We start from the raw sequence: 12,500 nt of genomic DNA on the forward strand, positions 1-12,500 counted from the left end.
TCCAAACCATCCCAACACTCTTTCATCCACCCCACCTCCCAACTCCCTTACCACCCCCGTTCTCCTTCTCACCTCATTTCTCACTCTATCCAGCCTAGTAACCCCGATCATACTTCTCAGACACCTCATCTCAAACACATTCAAACTCCTTCTCTCTTCCTCTCTTATGTTCCATGTTTCTGCCCCATACAGTGCTGTCGGTACAATCACTCCTTCATACAATCTCCTCTTAGCATCCATTCCCAAATGTCTATTTCTCATTACACTTTTTAATCCACCAAGGCATTTACTTGATTCTCTCAATCTACATTCTACCGCCACCTCCACTCCTCCCTCTCCCGCTATATTCGCACCCAGGTATCCAAAACTATCCATTTCCTCCAGTCTCTCTCCCTTAATACTCACTTTTAGTCTGCTGCCACTTTCTTCCCTTGTACATCTCATCACCTTACTTTTGCCCACATTTATCTTCAACTTCCTTCTTTCATACACTCTCCCAAACTCTGTCACTAGCTTCCTCAATACCTCCTCTGATCCTGCTACAAGCGCAGTGTCGTCCGCAAACAGCAGCTGGCTCACTTCCCACTTTTCTCCATTTTAACCATTTCCAATCCCTAACCCACCACCCTTGCATTTACCTCTCGCACCACCCCATCCATGTATAAGTTGAACAGCCAGGGCAACATAACACATCCCTGACGAAGTCCCACCTTTTCCTAAAACCACTCACTCTCTCCATTTCTAATCCTGACACACGCTCTATTACTCTCGTAAGAACTCTTGACTGCTCCTAAAAACTTTCCTCCTATCCCGTATATCTGCAAAACCTCCCACAGTGCCTTCCTGTTTACCCTGTCATAAGCCTTTTCCAGATCCATAAAAGCCCAAAAAACATCCTTGCCTTTTCCAATAGCTTTCTCACATATCTGTCTTACCACAAAAATCTAATATACGTGTGGCAACACGCCACTTCTGCAGTGTCCCCTTAACGCATATAACATCTTTGTAAATAGAATTATTAATCGTAGTCAATCTATTATATATGTCCGTGGTAATGAAATTGTATATTGTAAATATTGTTGTCACATGCAGGGATGGCCCTTATATTATAAATAATGTCTACATGTAACATATATGCATGCTTGTACAAAACCTTAAAATATTCATTGTATATAATTTATGTGGCGGCGGAGGAGAAAGTCAATAAGTCCTGAAGAGATTTAAATTTTCATTAATCCTTTACTTAAGGACGATACCGTTTACCATGATGTAGTAACTAACCACATCATACGCAACCTCTACCTGCCCTAAACCCACACCGTTCCTCATCAATTACTCCCTCTGTTCCTCTCCTAATCCTTTCAATCAAGATCCTCCTATAAGCCTTCCCAATTACATTTAACAAGCTAATCCCTCTGAAACCACTACACTCATACTTGTCCCCTTTTCCTTTGTAAAGTGGAACTATACAGGCACTCCTCCAGTCCTGCACTCTACCCTCTCTCAAACAAACACTAAATTACGTTTGGTATATTAATATATATGTTTTTATATAATTTCTGAATATTTCATTTGGTTGCTTTGAAGGAGATTTGTAAGGATTAAAGGATTATCTATTTGCATACAAATCATGAAATTCCTACATTTCTTAGATATGTTTGGTCATTTAGATTCAACTGTAGATTGTGTTGCTACACGCAAATTTACGATTCATCAGAGGGTCTACATGTGTAATATAGGTGCACCGTAAGCAAATACGACTTCTGTATTGCTGTCTCCATATTCCGTGTCCCATGTTTTGGTTCTACACTGAATAATCCAAATGTTATTTGTCTACATGCCCATATTTCTGTTATGGAGACTGGCTGGCTGAGTAGCAGAAGCGTCACGGTACATAGAGCAACCCCGTCTCCCGTTAGTTAATGACTAATCCACACTCTTGTTTGCGTTGTCCGCCAGGTTCTGGACAACTTCTTGTACCACAATGGAACCGCCTATGACAGGTGAAGACGTGACGTCACAGCGTCTCGCTGGACAAGTCGAGCTCATCTAGGATGGCCAAACTCTCGGCCTTTGAGCACTGCTATAAAAACATAAGACTAGAGGAGACTACAAGAGACCATAAGGCTTACGCTATGAAGTTCCATGCCCCAACACCCCTTTACATAAAGTTATCTAACCTTCTCTTAAAACCGCTAACTGTTTCAGCGCTCTCAACATGGCTACTAAATCTATTGTCGCGGAACACAGAGCTTCACGATCGTGAAAGTCCAGTTGGCGGCACGCGTATTGTAATACTTCATAATTAAGATATCCTTGTAATAATACTTGCACATATCAAACGATATTTCATTTTTTTTTTTTTTTTTTTCAATTCACCAATAAACTTGTCTGATTTAGGCTTAAGTAATGGCCATCCTTAGGCCAAGGGATCGGGCGAAATGGCAGTGAGTTTTCAAGATTGTCGTGTAGGGTGTGGGTGTGGGAAGGGGGGGGGGCGTATTGTCACCGATGATTCATCGCTGTTTCTATCCTTGATGTTGGGGGAGAGAGGTGTGGTTAATCAAACGGTAGTTTTCGCTAAGTGAACTGACTGTCCAGTGGAACGGCCTGCCTCGCCCACTGTCCGGGTAAGCCTCAAACGGATTGTGTGTGTGTGTGTGTGTGTGTGTGTGTGTGTGTGTGTGTGTGTGTGTGTAATCGATTCACTATGGTCTTTGGACCACGTGTTGGACTCGTGATCGACAGCTATTTCCCTCCCGGAAGAGTGCTCAGATTTACAACGAGGGTTGGAGTAACAATCCGCAGCGCAGCGATACTGAAATTATTTCAGCCCTGGGCGGGATTCGAACCCGGACCTCCGCAGTGGCAGCCAATAACTCTACCAACCCCGCCACGTGTGCGTATGTTTGTGCGTGTGTGTGTGCGCAGAAGTTCTTATATAATCGCATAATAAAAAAAAATCCGTCACGCCTTATCTTGTAACCGTGAGCTACCTGCTAAACAAAATTACGCATTTCACTATGACGTAGTCTGTTATAAAATTCTTTGTTTCCATAGAATGACAGAACAAAACCTTCACAATTATCACCTCGTGTCTTCTTTGTGAATGTTACAGGATTTCATCCCAGAATGAAATCACTCGCCTCAAGTCCAAATAACATTTGAAGTCCTAAAACGCAGCGTATCGACTTTTCGCCGTGCACCGTCTACGACACACGTCGTGCTCTCAAATAACCATGGATGTCTATGGACGCTTTCACACGTGGTTATGGTTGTGACGTGTGAAAGTGTCCATAGACACCCATGGTTATTTGAGAGCACGACGTCGTGTCGTAGACGGCGCACGGCGAAAAGCCGATACGTGTGAAACGAGCCTCCCATATTAATTAACTCGCATGGCGGTAGTTCTAAGGAAATTGCAATTCGCAAACGCAGGAAACGGGTTGACTGCCCTCACGTGACCTCATGTGGTGTTTTATATCATTTTCTTTGTTTCCACCAGTCGCTCTCATACAACTGAGGGAATCCCCTTCAATACCCAGTGAAACCTATTAGCATGGTATGAAGTTGTTCTAATATATATAAATCTATTACTCCAGCCATTGCACGCTGGTGACGCAATCGGAAGCGTGCTTGTTTCGTATCTGCTGCGTTATGGGTTCGAATCTACTCCTCTCCAATTCCTAACAATGACTGTTACCTGGCCCAGCAATCCTCAAATCGCATAGGACATAGGTGACGTCTTGGGCCGCAGCTATTCAGCGCCTCCTGGTGTCGGCTCCTCACCTCATCTTTTTGGTTTCAGGCTGTTCTCTTCAAGCACAAGAGAAAAAGTCGTGCTTGTCAATAGATCAAGGATTGTTCAAATATGTCCCACGGGAAGTTTAGTGTAAGAAGCACTAAAGCCCCTTGTAGTTGCCCTACAATCTCTCTCTCTCTCTCTCTCTCTCTCTCTCTCTCTCTCTCTCTCTCTCTCTCTCTCTCTCTCTCTCTCTCTCTCTCTCTCTCTCTCTCTCTCTCTCTCTCTCTCTCTCTCTCCCTTCTCTCTCTATTTCTCTCTATCTTTCTATCTATCTACCTATCTGTCTATCTATCTTCCTCTCACACACACACTCTCTCTCTCTCTCTCTCTCTCTCTCTCTCTCTCTCTCTCTCTCTCTCTCTCTCTCTCTCTCTCTCTCTCTCTCTCTCTCTCTCACACACACACACACACACACACACACACACACACACACACACACACACACACACACACACACACACACACACACACACACACTTTAATCAGAATATAGTGGCAGACCAATTAATTCAGTTAAGGTTGGAGTTCTGAAAATATCTCGTGTAATTCTTCTTCCTGGTACTTCTATAAACTCTGACTTTGCTGATTCAATGTATTTCATTTAACTAAGATTGATGAATAGAGTCGGGATTTTTAACGCTCAAGGGTATCCATACCTTATAGGGAATATGGAAACCATAGGTGGGCGTACAGAAATTAATATATGAATAACTGAGAGAAAATATTATGATATCAATCGGTACTGATTTTCTTTCTTGCCATGTTCATAGTTATCCATATACAAACTTAAAACGAGGTTACTTGCATGCTTTGAAGCCATTCTGCCACCTAGTAGGATGATGATAATTGGAGGGTTAGTAGTCAACTAGAGTTTAACCTTTGAGATATATGAAGGCCAAAAGATTAAATGAATGACTGCAATATAAGAAATAATAAAAAGAACTGCACCACTTACTAATCCTGCCCAAGCCGAATGGTAATTAGTGTATCATTTTGGTTAATATCAAGCGATTTTTATTTGTGACACCAAAAAGGGTTAAACATATGCAGTCTTACACACCTTTCCAAGAACAGCCTCTAGTTCACACAAGTCCTGCAGCTCGCTGTCATCACGACCCCACGTGACTCGAATGATACTTGGTGTGCGCATGATGGTCAGGCGCACATGAGTCCACCTGGTACCCTCATTGTGCTGACTCACCTCAGTACCTCGCATCAAATAAACCTAGATATAGCCTACCCGCATGCGTGCTTGGTCGTGTCATCCCGGACAGCCCCCCATGTCAACGACATACGTGAAGCCAAGGCTGGGTGAGGCCTGGGAGAGACGATATTTAGTATATTATTGTTACTGTATGCTGTTGTTCCTTTTAACCTGGTACCGTACTCAAAATATTTGTTGTGTTGAAGAGGCAAACACAAGATCGAATCCCCCACCCCACCACCCCATCCCCCCGAGTCTACTCACCAGCTTTGTGAGATCATATCACGTTCGACAAAATAGAATTTGGAAAATGCGTCACTGTGTTGAAGGTGTGGAATCCTTGCTACGCCATAAGTTCTCAGGCACATAAACCTTTGTCAGAGTCATATCGTGCCCAAGGTGACTCCACGATCGAAGCGATAAACCACCCGATTACAGACTTCGTCTCTTCCCACGTTTACTTACCGCCATCACACATCGTGACTTACCTACGTCATATAGTACGTCACGTCTCAAGAAACAATGTCCTTTGTCACACGCGTCTCCTTAGACACCTGTACCCGTCGTTGCGTGATACATTCAAAGAGAATAGATACAGAAAATCGGGTAACGTGGTTATAGTAGCTGAGCTTCAATATGACAGTGCATCAGGGAGACGATATCACTACTGAAGACGACGATTCTAACGTCTTTATGTAAACAATACACCATGTTCGATCAGTATCGTCGTAGGCATGGCAGTATTTTGAAAACTGCAGACCGTTTTTGGCAGTATCTATCCTAGTTAACCCAACGTGCTTTCATCATTCCTCACACAAAAATTTCCCCATATCAAAGTTATTAGGAAGCAGCCACGAGCAAGATTCCTGCCAATCATTCAGGACTCAGTATGAGAGAATGTTAGATTTATTGTCTTTAAATAACGTAGGGGGTATTCTACTGGTGAACAGAGTCGCCTTGCGATCGCCAGAAGATTGTATAAGAGTTATCACATTTTGTTACGGATTATTTGATTAGTCCTTGGTGTCACCTTTGAATTTTCCTTTAAATTATACTCGATTACTTTTTTTTTTATGTTTTTACTTTGAGGAGCGTTTGGGCATTAGAGTGTTAAAAAGTTTCAACTATATAATTGCCGTGGTGCGTCACCTTTGAATACTTTTTTGTTGGAAACACCAGACGATTGTACACACACACTCACACACACACGCACACGCACACGCACACACACACACACACACACACACACACACACACACACACACACACACACACACACACACACACACACACACACACACACACACAAGCGTATATATATATATATATATATATATGTGTGTGTGTGTGTGTGTGTGTGCGCGCGCGCGCAAAGGGTTAAAAAGTGTCTCGATTACCCAGCCTGCTAATGCTCAGTGCTGTCTTCAAATTTATCATGACTCCTAGACGATTTTGTTTAGCTAAGGCGCCCTTATGAAAGTTAAAGTTTTAGAATGTTAAAACGGTCTTGATAAAACCGGAGTGCCAGTTTCACCTCTGAAGATCATGTTGTGGCTGAGTTCAAACAATGTTCTTCAGCTTCGAGGGTCCTCTGGGCGTTAAGAAGGGACGAACAGAAAAAGACCTTCGCGTCTTCTCAACCCAGAGCTCTCCAAGAGTCTTCGAGACGTCCCGGCTCTCTCTCTCGAAACTTCGCTAGGAGGAGTTTTGCCTTTGAGTTGTGCTCCCCAACTCGCTTCCCTCACTTGCATGGGCCATCAAGCGTCCTTCCAATGAGGCCCCACTCGTGAGTGAGTTTGTAAGAAGGAATTCGCAATATTCTCTACTCCCAACGCTTGGTGAAGAAGAAAGATAACTGTGTCGCTCCAAAGATTTGACCACAGTTGTTAGCTTCTTTTTTTCTTTAACTAATACAATATATATATATATATATTTATATATAAGAGAGAGAGATGGAACGGGGAGAGGCATAGGGAGGCATAAGAAATAAAATCCCTAAAAAGACCTTGAAGTCCATGGCAGGAAGGTACTGAAAGGAAAGAAGACTTTTACATTTTCTTTAGCAAGGCAATTAGACTAGTTTCTAACTCATTTGGTGCAGGAGTGACATCCATATCTGAGGCATGTGTCATACCACGACAGTTTCCTACAGGCTCGATGCGCTGTTTTTTTAGTTTCTGGCTGCTCACGCACCCCAAGAATTCCTTAAGGTTTTCTTTGTACATTTCTAGCCACTTGTATCTCATTGCCACGCTCCTTCATCAGTACAAACGTCTTCACGTTTCTTCTTTGGTAAATATTCTTCTTCTGGCCATTCTTCAGCCAACTCGTTTCCTACTGTTGGTTAGAGGGGGTTTACAAGGTTTAACGTCGAACGTGGTTCGACAGACACGTGTTTAAAGTGATGTGTGAGCGTGTGAACGGGGTATTTGGGGTTTGACCGATGTGTTCGACAACCAAATACCCCGTTCACACGTTCACACACACGTGTCTGTCGAACCGCGTTCGACGAACCGTTAGACCGTCTAAACCCCCTCTTAGTCCATTTTCTTATTCTAATAATGAGTAAAACATCTTAAGGTCGCGGCACACTAGGCTAGCATGCTACCTCCTTTTGCTACTTCGTTTTGAGTAGAAACGACTTCGGTTACATAAATCTAGACTTCCAGAAGAACATCTCAACAATGTGTCTAACATTGGTCTAGTTGGTAATTTGACATTTGGATATTCAAAAAACAAAGATCCTAAACAAAATCGCTTTTACTCAAATGAAGTAACAAAAGCTAGTAGCATGCTAGCAAGAAATACCTAATGGTGTCGCCTCCCTTAGATGCACACCAGGAATTTTCCTCTGCCGAAATAGAACAAGCTCCTACTCTGCTATGAATCGCTCTTTGAACTAATGACAAATTCCGTTCTCATTCTTGTCCTCACCCACGTCTACTCTGCTAAAATATTTTCTCAAAGCGTCAATATTTGTCCCACAGAAATCCATCTTCCAAGTTCTCTCAACACTTTTCACTACCACTGGAATCGACAACGAAAAACGATCTAACGGAGGATCGCGATGACCTAAATATTCGTCCATAGCAGTCTATCGCTCCTTGTCTTTTATTGTTCTCACTAAGCCCGATAACTTATAGGCAAGAATTGGTTGACAGTGTTTCACGAATGGTATATACTTTATTACTATGTAATGAGCGCTGAAACAAGCCGTTTTAAGATAAGATTAGATAATTTTATAGACAGGGATATTACGTGGTAATGGACATCGAAATGCCTAGTGTAGGCGGCCTTATGGTCTCTTGCAGTCTCCATCATTCTTATGTTCTTATGTAACTAGTTATTGTTAGCAAATCGGGGAGCTAGTCACCCGCTCTCTCTTATCTCTATTATTATGATAAAATAATCAAAATTAGCTTGGGTAATGTTAGACACATCTTTTATCAACATCCCTGGCCTTCTGCACTGTACTCGTTCTCTTCTGCTGCCGATCTGGCAGTCCATACTCGAATAGAAATCTACACCTGGCACTCCTGAACCTTAGGTTTATTCAAGCGTTTAACTTAATAGGACCCAGCACGTCCGTAACAAAAGACAACACTCCCTCCTCCTCCCAACCGAACATCGAGGAATATTGTGGAACCAGAAATCATCACAAGATTCTCCATCCTTCACATGAATCTCGTATGGCAACCACGTTCGCCCTCTTTGAGAGGTAAAATGGCCGAAGTTCACCGAAGTTATCCCGGATCGAACGGGCACGGAAAAGTATCATCCTAATGGGAGCAGAACAATCCCGGAGGCACCGTAAGCTTCCCCGTTTCCCGAACGATCATTGTGTGGTGATGGTGTTCTTCCACACTACCGCACTCTACCCTCCGGCCACAAGGCCTCGTTTCAGTGTTCACGTTCATCTAGATTCCCCAGGAAGAGGGGCATTCTGGAAAGTAGGAAAAAATATTCTCTAGTGTGCGCGCGCGTGCGTGAGCGTCTGTGTATGTGTATGTGTGTGTGTGTGTGTGTGTGTGTGTGTGTGTGTGTGTGTGTGTGTGTGTGTGTGTGTGTGTGTGTGTGTGTGTGTGTGTGTGTGTGTGTGTGTATGTGATTCACCATGGTCTTGGTTCACGTGTTGGAGTCGTGATCGACAGCTATTTCCATCCTGGAAGAGAACTCAGAGCTCATCTATATGACCGATCTATGGGAAATGCTGTGACCTTACACGCACACACATACCGAACTCCCCGCCAACAAGAGTTGGAGTAACGACTCGCAGCGCAGCGATATTGAAATTATTTCAGCCCTGGGCGAAATTCGAACACGGACCGCCGTAGTGGCAGGTAAGAACTCTACCACTGCATGCATACATACATACATATAAACATACATATAAACATACATGCATATAAACATACATATAAACATACATATATACATACATACATATAAACATACATATACATACATGACGACTGTGATGTGCAGGGGCCTTATGTCGTGACCTTCTTAAAGCTAAGTGAGTTGTTAGATTATTTTGTTTTCCCTGGTGCCAGGCTTAGAATGACTTCATTGTCTAGATTTGTTTAAACAATCGTAACTAATTAATCAAAACCCAGTATCCTCTTGAATGGTTCTGTTCTGGTTGATACCACGTGATTTTATATATATATATATATATATATATATATATATATATATATATATAATATATATATATATATAATATAATATATATATATATATATATATATATATATATATATGTTACAGTAAGAACACGTACCTAGGGATTACGCGTAATCCCTGAATGTTTATTCAGTGAATACGCGTAATCCCCGTTTCACTAACCTAACCTAACCTAACCTGACCTGACCTAACCTGACCTGACCTAACCTGACCTGACCTAACCTGACCTGACCTAACCTAACCATAGGTTAGGTTAGTGAAACGGGGATTACGCGTATTCACTGAATAAACGGTTAGTGAAACGGGGATTACGCGTATTCACTGAATAAACATTCAGGGATTACGCGTAATCCCTAGGTACGTGTTCTTACTGTAACATATATATATATATATATATATATATATATATATATATATATATATATATATATATATATATACGTCTAAGTATTTGAATAAGAAAAACAAGCCATGAAGCCCAGCACCCTCTTTAATGGTTTTGTTCTGGACGACGCCAGACGATTTTATCCACGATAAATCCTCTTAGGCCTTAGAAGGTTAAGCTGCTGTAGAAATATCTACAGCGTCGGTGCATCATCCCATCGGGACACAGAGGATCTTCGACGTTACGCGGCTGTCAGAGGATATAGTGCCATCGTCCCCTCGGGCAAGGGGAGCCTTCATGTGACAGACTGACGCTAATCGTCGCATTAGGTCCCCTTCCGTTCCCTCGGGGGCAGAGAGACAGTGTCTCTCCGTGGCTCCTCCCTCATAAGACATCGCGCCTCCTTTTCCTTTTCCAGTTCATGAAGCGGCCTTGCTGTGGATGTGCTGTGTCTTACGACACTGCTTCTGACCCAGGGCAGTGGACAGGATGCAGGGATGACCCGTCATCCAGGAGGTGCCAAGATAAGAGGGAGGGAGGAGGGTGGAGGGGAGGATAGTATATAGGAAATGGAATGGGTGGGAGTGGTTTCTATGCCTTTTTCTTTTTGGCTACCCACCGTGTAAGGGGGGAAAAGCCTTTGGTATATGTATGTATGTAGCACTCGTGTGCTGGCATATCACCGGGATCGGGTGACATGTGGACATGTTGAACATGGCGATGCGTTTTCTTTTATAGTTTTGTTCCAGATGGTTTGGTTCAGCCCGGGGTGAGATGGTGCGGCGGTTTTGATTGGTCGATGACCCGTCCGCCGCGAATCCGTCACTCAGATGAATAAAAGCATCCTCTGTCATTATTCGGAACAAAGATCTTTACATACCTCACCGTAGCTGAAGAGGCTATAGTGCAACGCTACACTGGCGTATCTGAACCGTGCCGGTAACATATATCTTTAGGACTTTAACATATATTGAGTATAATCTTAGTGCTTTGTAAATCGAGAGTAATCGTACCGATTTCAACTGCAATGCAGACTCATAAAATGATCAAGTTGAAGTAAGAGTGTCCTATTCAAAAAACGACGGCTTCGGGTGGCAGCCAAATGTGCACAGGAATAGGGCACTATGGTGAGGAGGTGATTACGCCACGACACGCTTAGCTTTGACTGAAACCGTCACCTTTGTAATAAGCGCTCAGGCGGCCAAGGCAAAGTATGGACTGCGTAGGTAAGACCACCCGCTCTCACGGTATCTGTTTTTGTGGGAGGGAAAAAGAAGTCAGTAGGAAAATTAAATGGTACATACATACATATACCAAAGGCTTTTCCCCCCCTTACACGGGGGGGTAGCTTTAAGAATTAAATGGTGGTTGTGTATAAAAGGGGGTTATTGCCACTGGGCACTTTAAGGGATATTTATTAGGGCTTGTATTGGGACTCGAGAAGCAGGAGACTTGGACATTGAGGCTTGCATCTAAAGGCGGGGAAAATGGTCGGAGACAGTTTCAGAGAAAGGAAGAAACACTGTCAACATTAGAGTCGAATTGGTTTCCTAGTAGTGACGAGGCGAGCGTAAAAATAAGCTCGTTACGAAAGCGCATAATCTCTCTCTCTCTCTCTCTCTCTCTCTCTCTCTCTCTCTCTCTCTCTCTCTCTCTCTCGTCTCTCTCGTCTCTCTCTCTCTCTCTCTCTCTCTCTCTCTCTCTCTCTCTCTCTCTCTCTCTCTCTCTCTCTCTCTCTCTCTCTCTCTCTCTCTCTCTCTCTCTCTCTCTCTCTCTCTCTCTCTCTCTCTCTCTCTCTCGTCTCTCTCTCTCGTCTCTCTCTCTCGTCTCTCTCTCTCGTCTCTCTCTCTCGTCTCTCTCTCTCGTCTCTCTCTCTCGTCTCTCTCTCTCGTCTCTCTCTCGTCTCTCTCGTCTCTCTCTCTCGTCTCTCTCTCTCGTCTCTCTCTCTCTCTCTCTCTCTCTCTCTCGTCTCTCTCTCTCTCTCTCTCTCTCTCTCTCTCTCTCTCTCTCTCTCTCTCTCTCTCTCTCTCTCTCTCTCGTCTCTCTCGTCTCTCTCGTCTCTCTGTGTTTGATGGAAGTAGGTTATGTAAACATCCTAAAGGTGGAGTTACTATGCAATCACGCACTTTGTACTGACTTAAAATCTAGTTTGATATCCACCACACGTAGACTGAATATTTCTGAATGTCTACCTCCCCTCCCTCCATTCTCTTTTGTTCTCAAGATACGAAATTCTTTGGATCCAGAGTACTCCAATGGGCCTTCCAGACCTGAGAAGGGAATCGATTAATTTTACAAATTTTAATTACTTTTTTTTTTAAAGCAAATTTGGCATCTGGTGGTCCAGTTCTTTCTGTTTCTGCTAGTGCTAGGATGCCTTATTCGTCTGTGTGGCATTCGTCAATAACGGAAAAGTTGCT

The 12,500-nt window shown here is 43.2% G+C and overlaps 1 protein-coding gene across 1 annotated transcript in view; it reads left to right on the plus strand.

Annotated features, from left to right (window-relative positions):
• The first annotated feature begins 4,970 nt into the window (after window positions 1-4,970).
• LOC143032226 (uncharacterized) overlaps window positions 4,971-12,500 on the plus strand; it is a 58,567-nt gene continuing 51,037 nt past the window's right edge. Inside the window, exons 1-2 of the mRNA XM_076196695.1 lie at window positions 4,971-5,116; window positions 5,365-5,408. Of these exons, the coding sequence (XP_076052810.1) occupies window positions 4,971-5,116; window positions 5,365-5,408 (190 nt within the window). The remainder of the gene's footprint in view (window positions 5,117-5,364; window positions 5,409-12,500) is intronic.

The sequence above is a fragment of the Oratosquilla oratoria genome, chromosome 13 (assembly GCF_046742065.1).
Source record: "Oratosquilla oratoria isolate Oo_2021 chromosome 13, ASM4674206v1, whole genome shotgun sequence".
Classification (NCBI taxonomy): Eukaryota; Metazoa; Arthropoda; class Malacostraca; order Stomatopoda; family Squillidae; genus Oratosquilla; species Oratosquilla oratoria.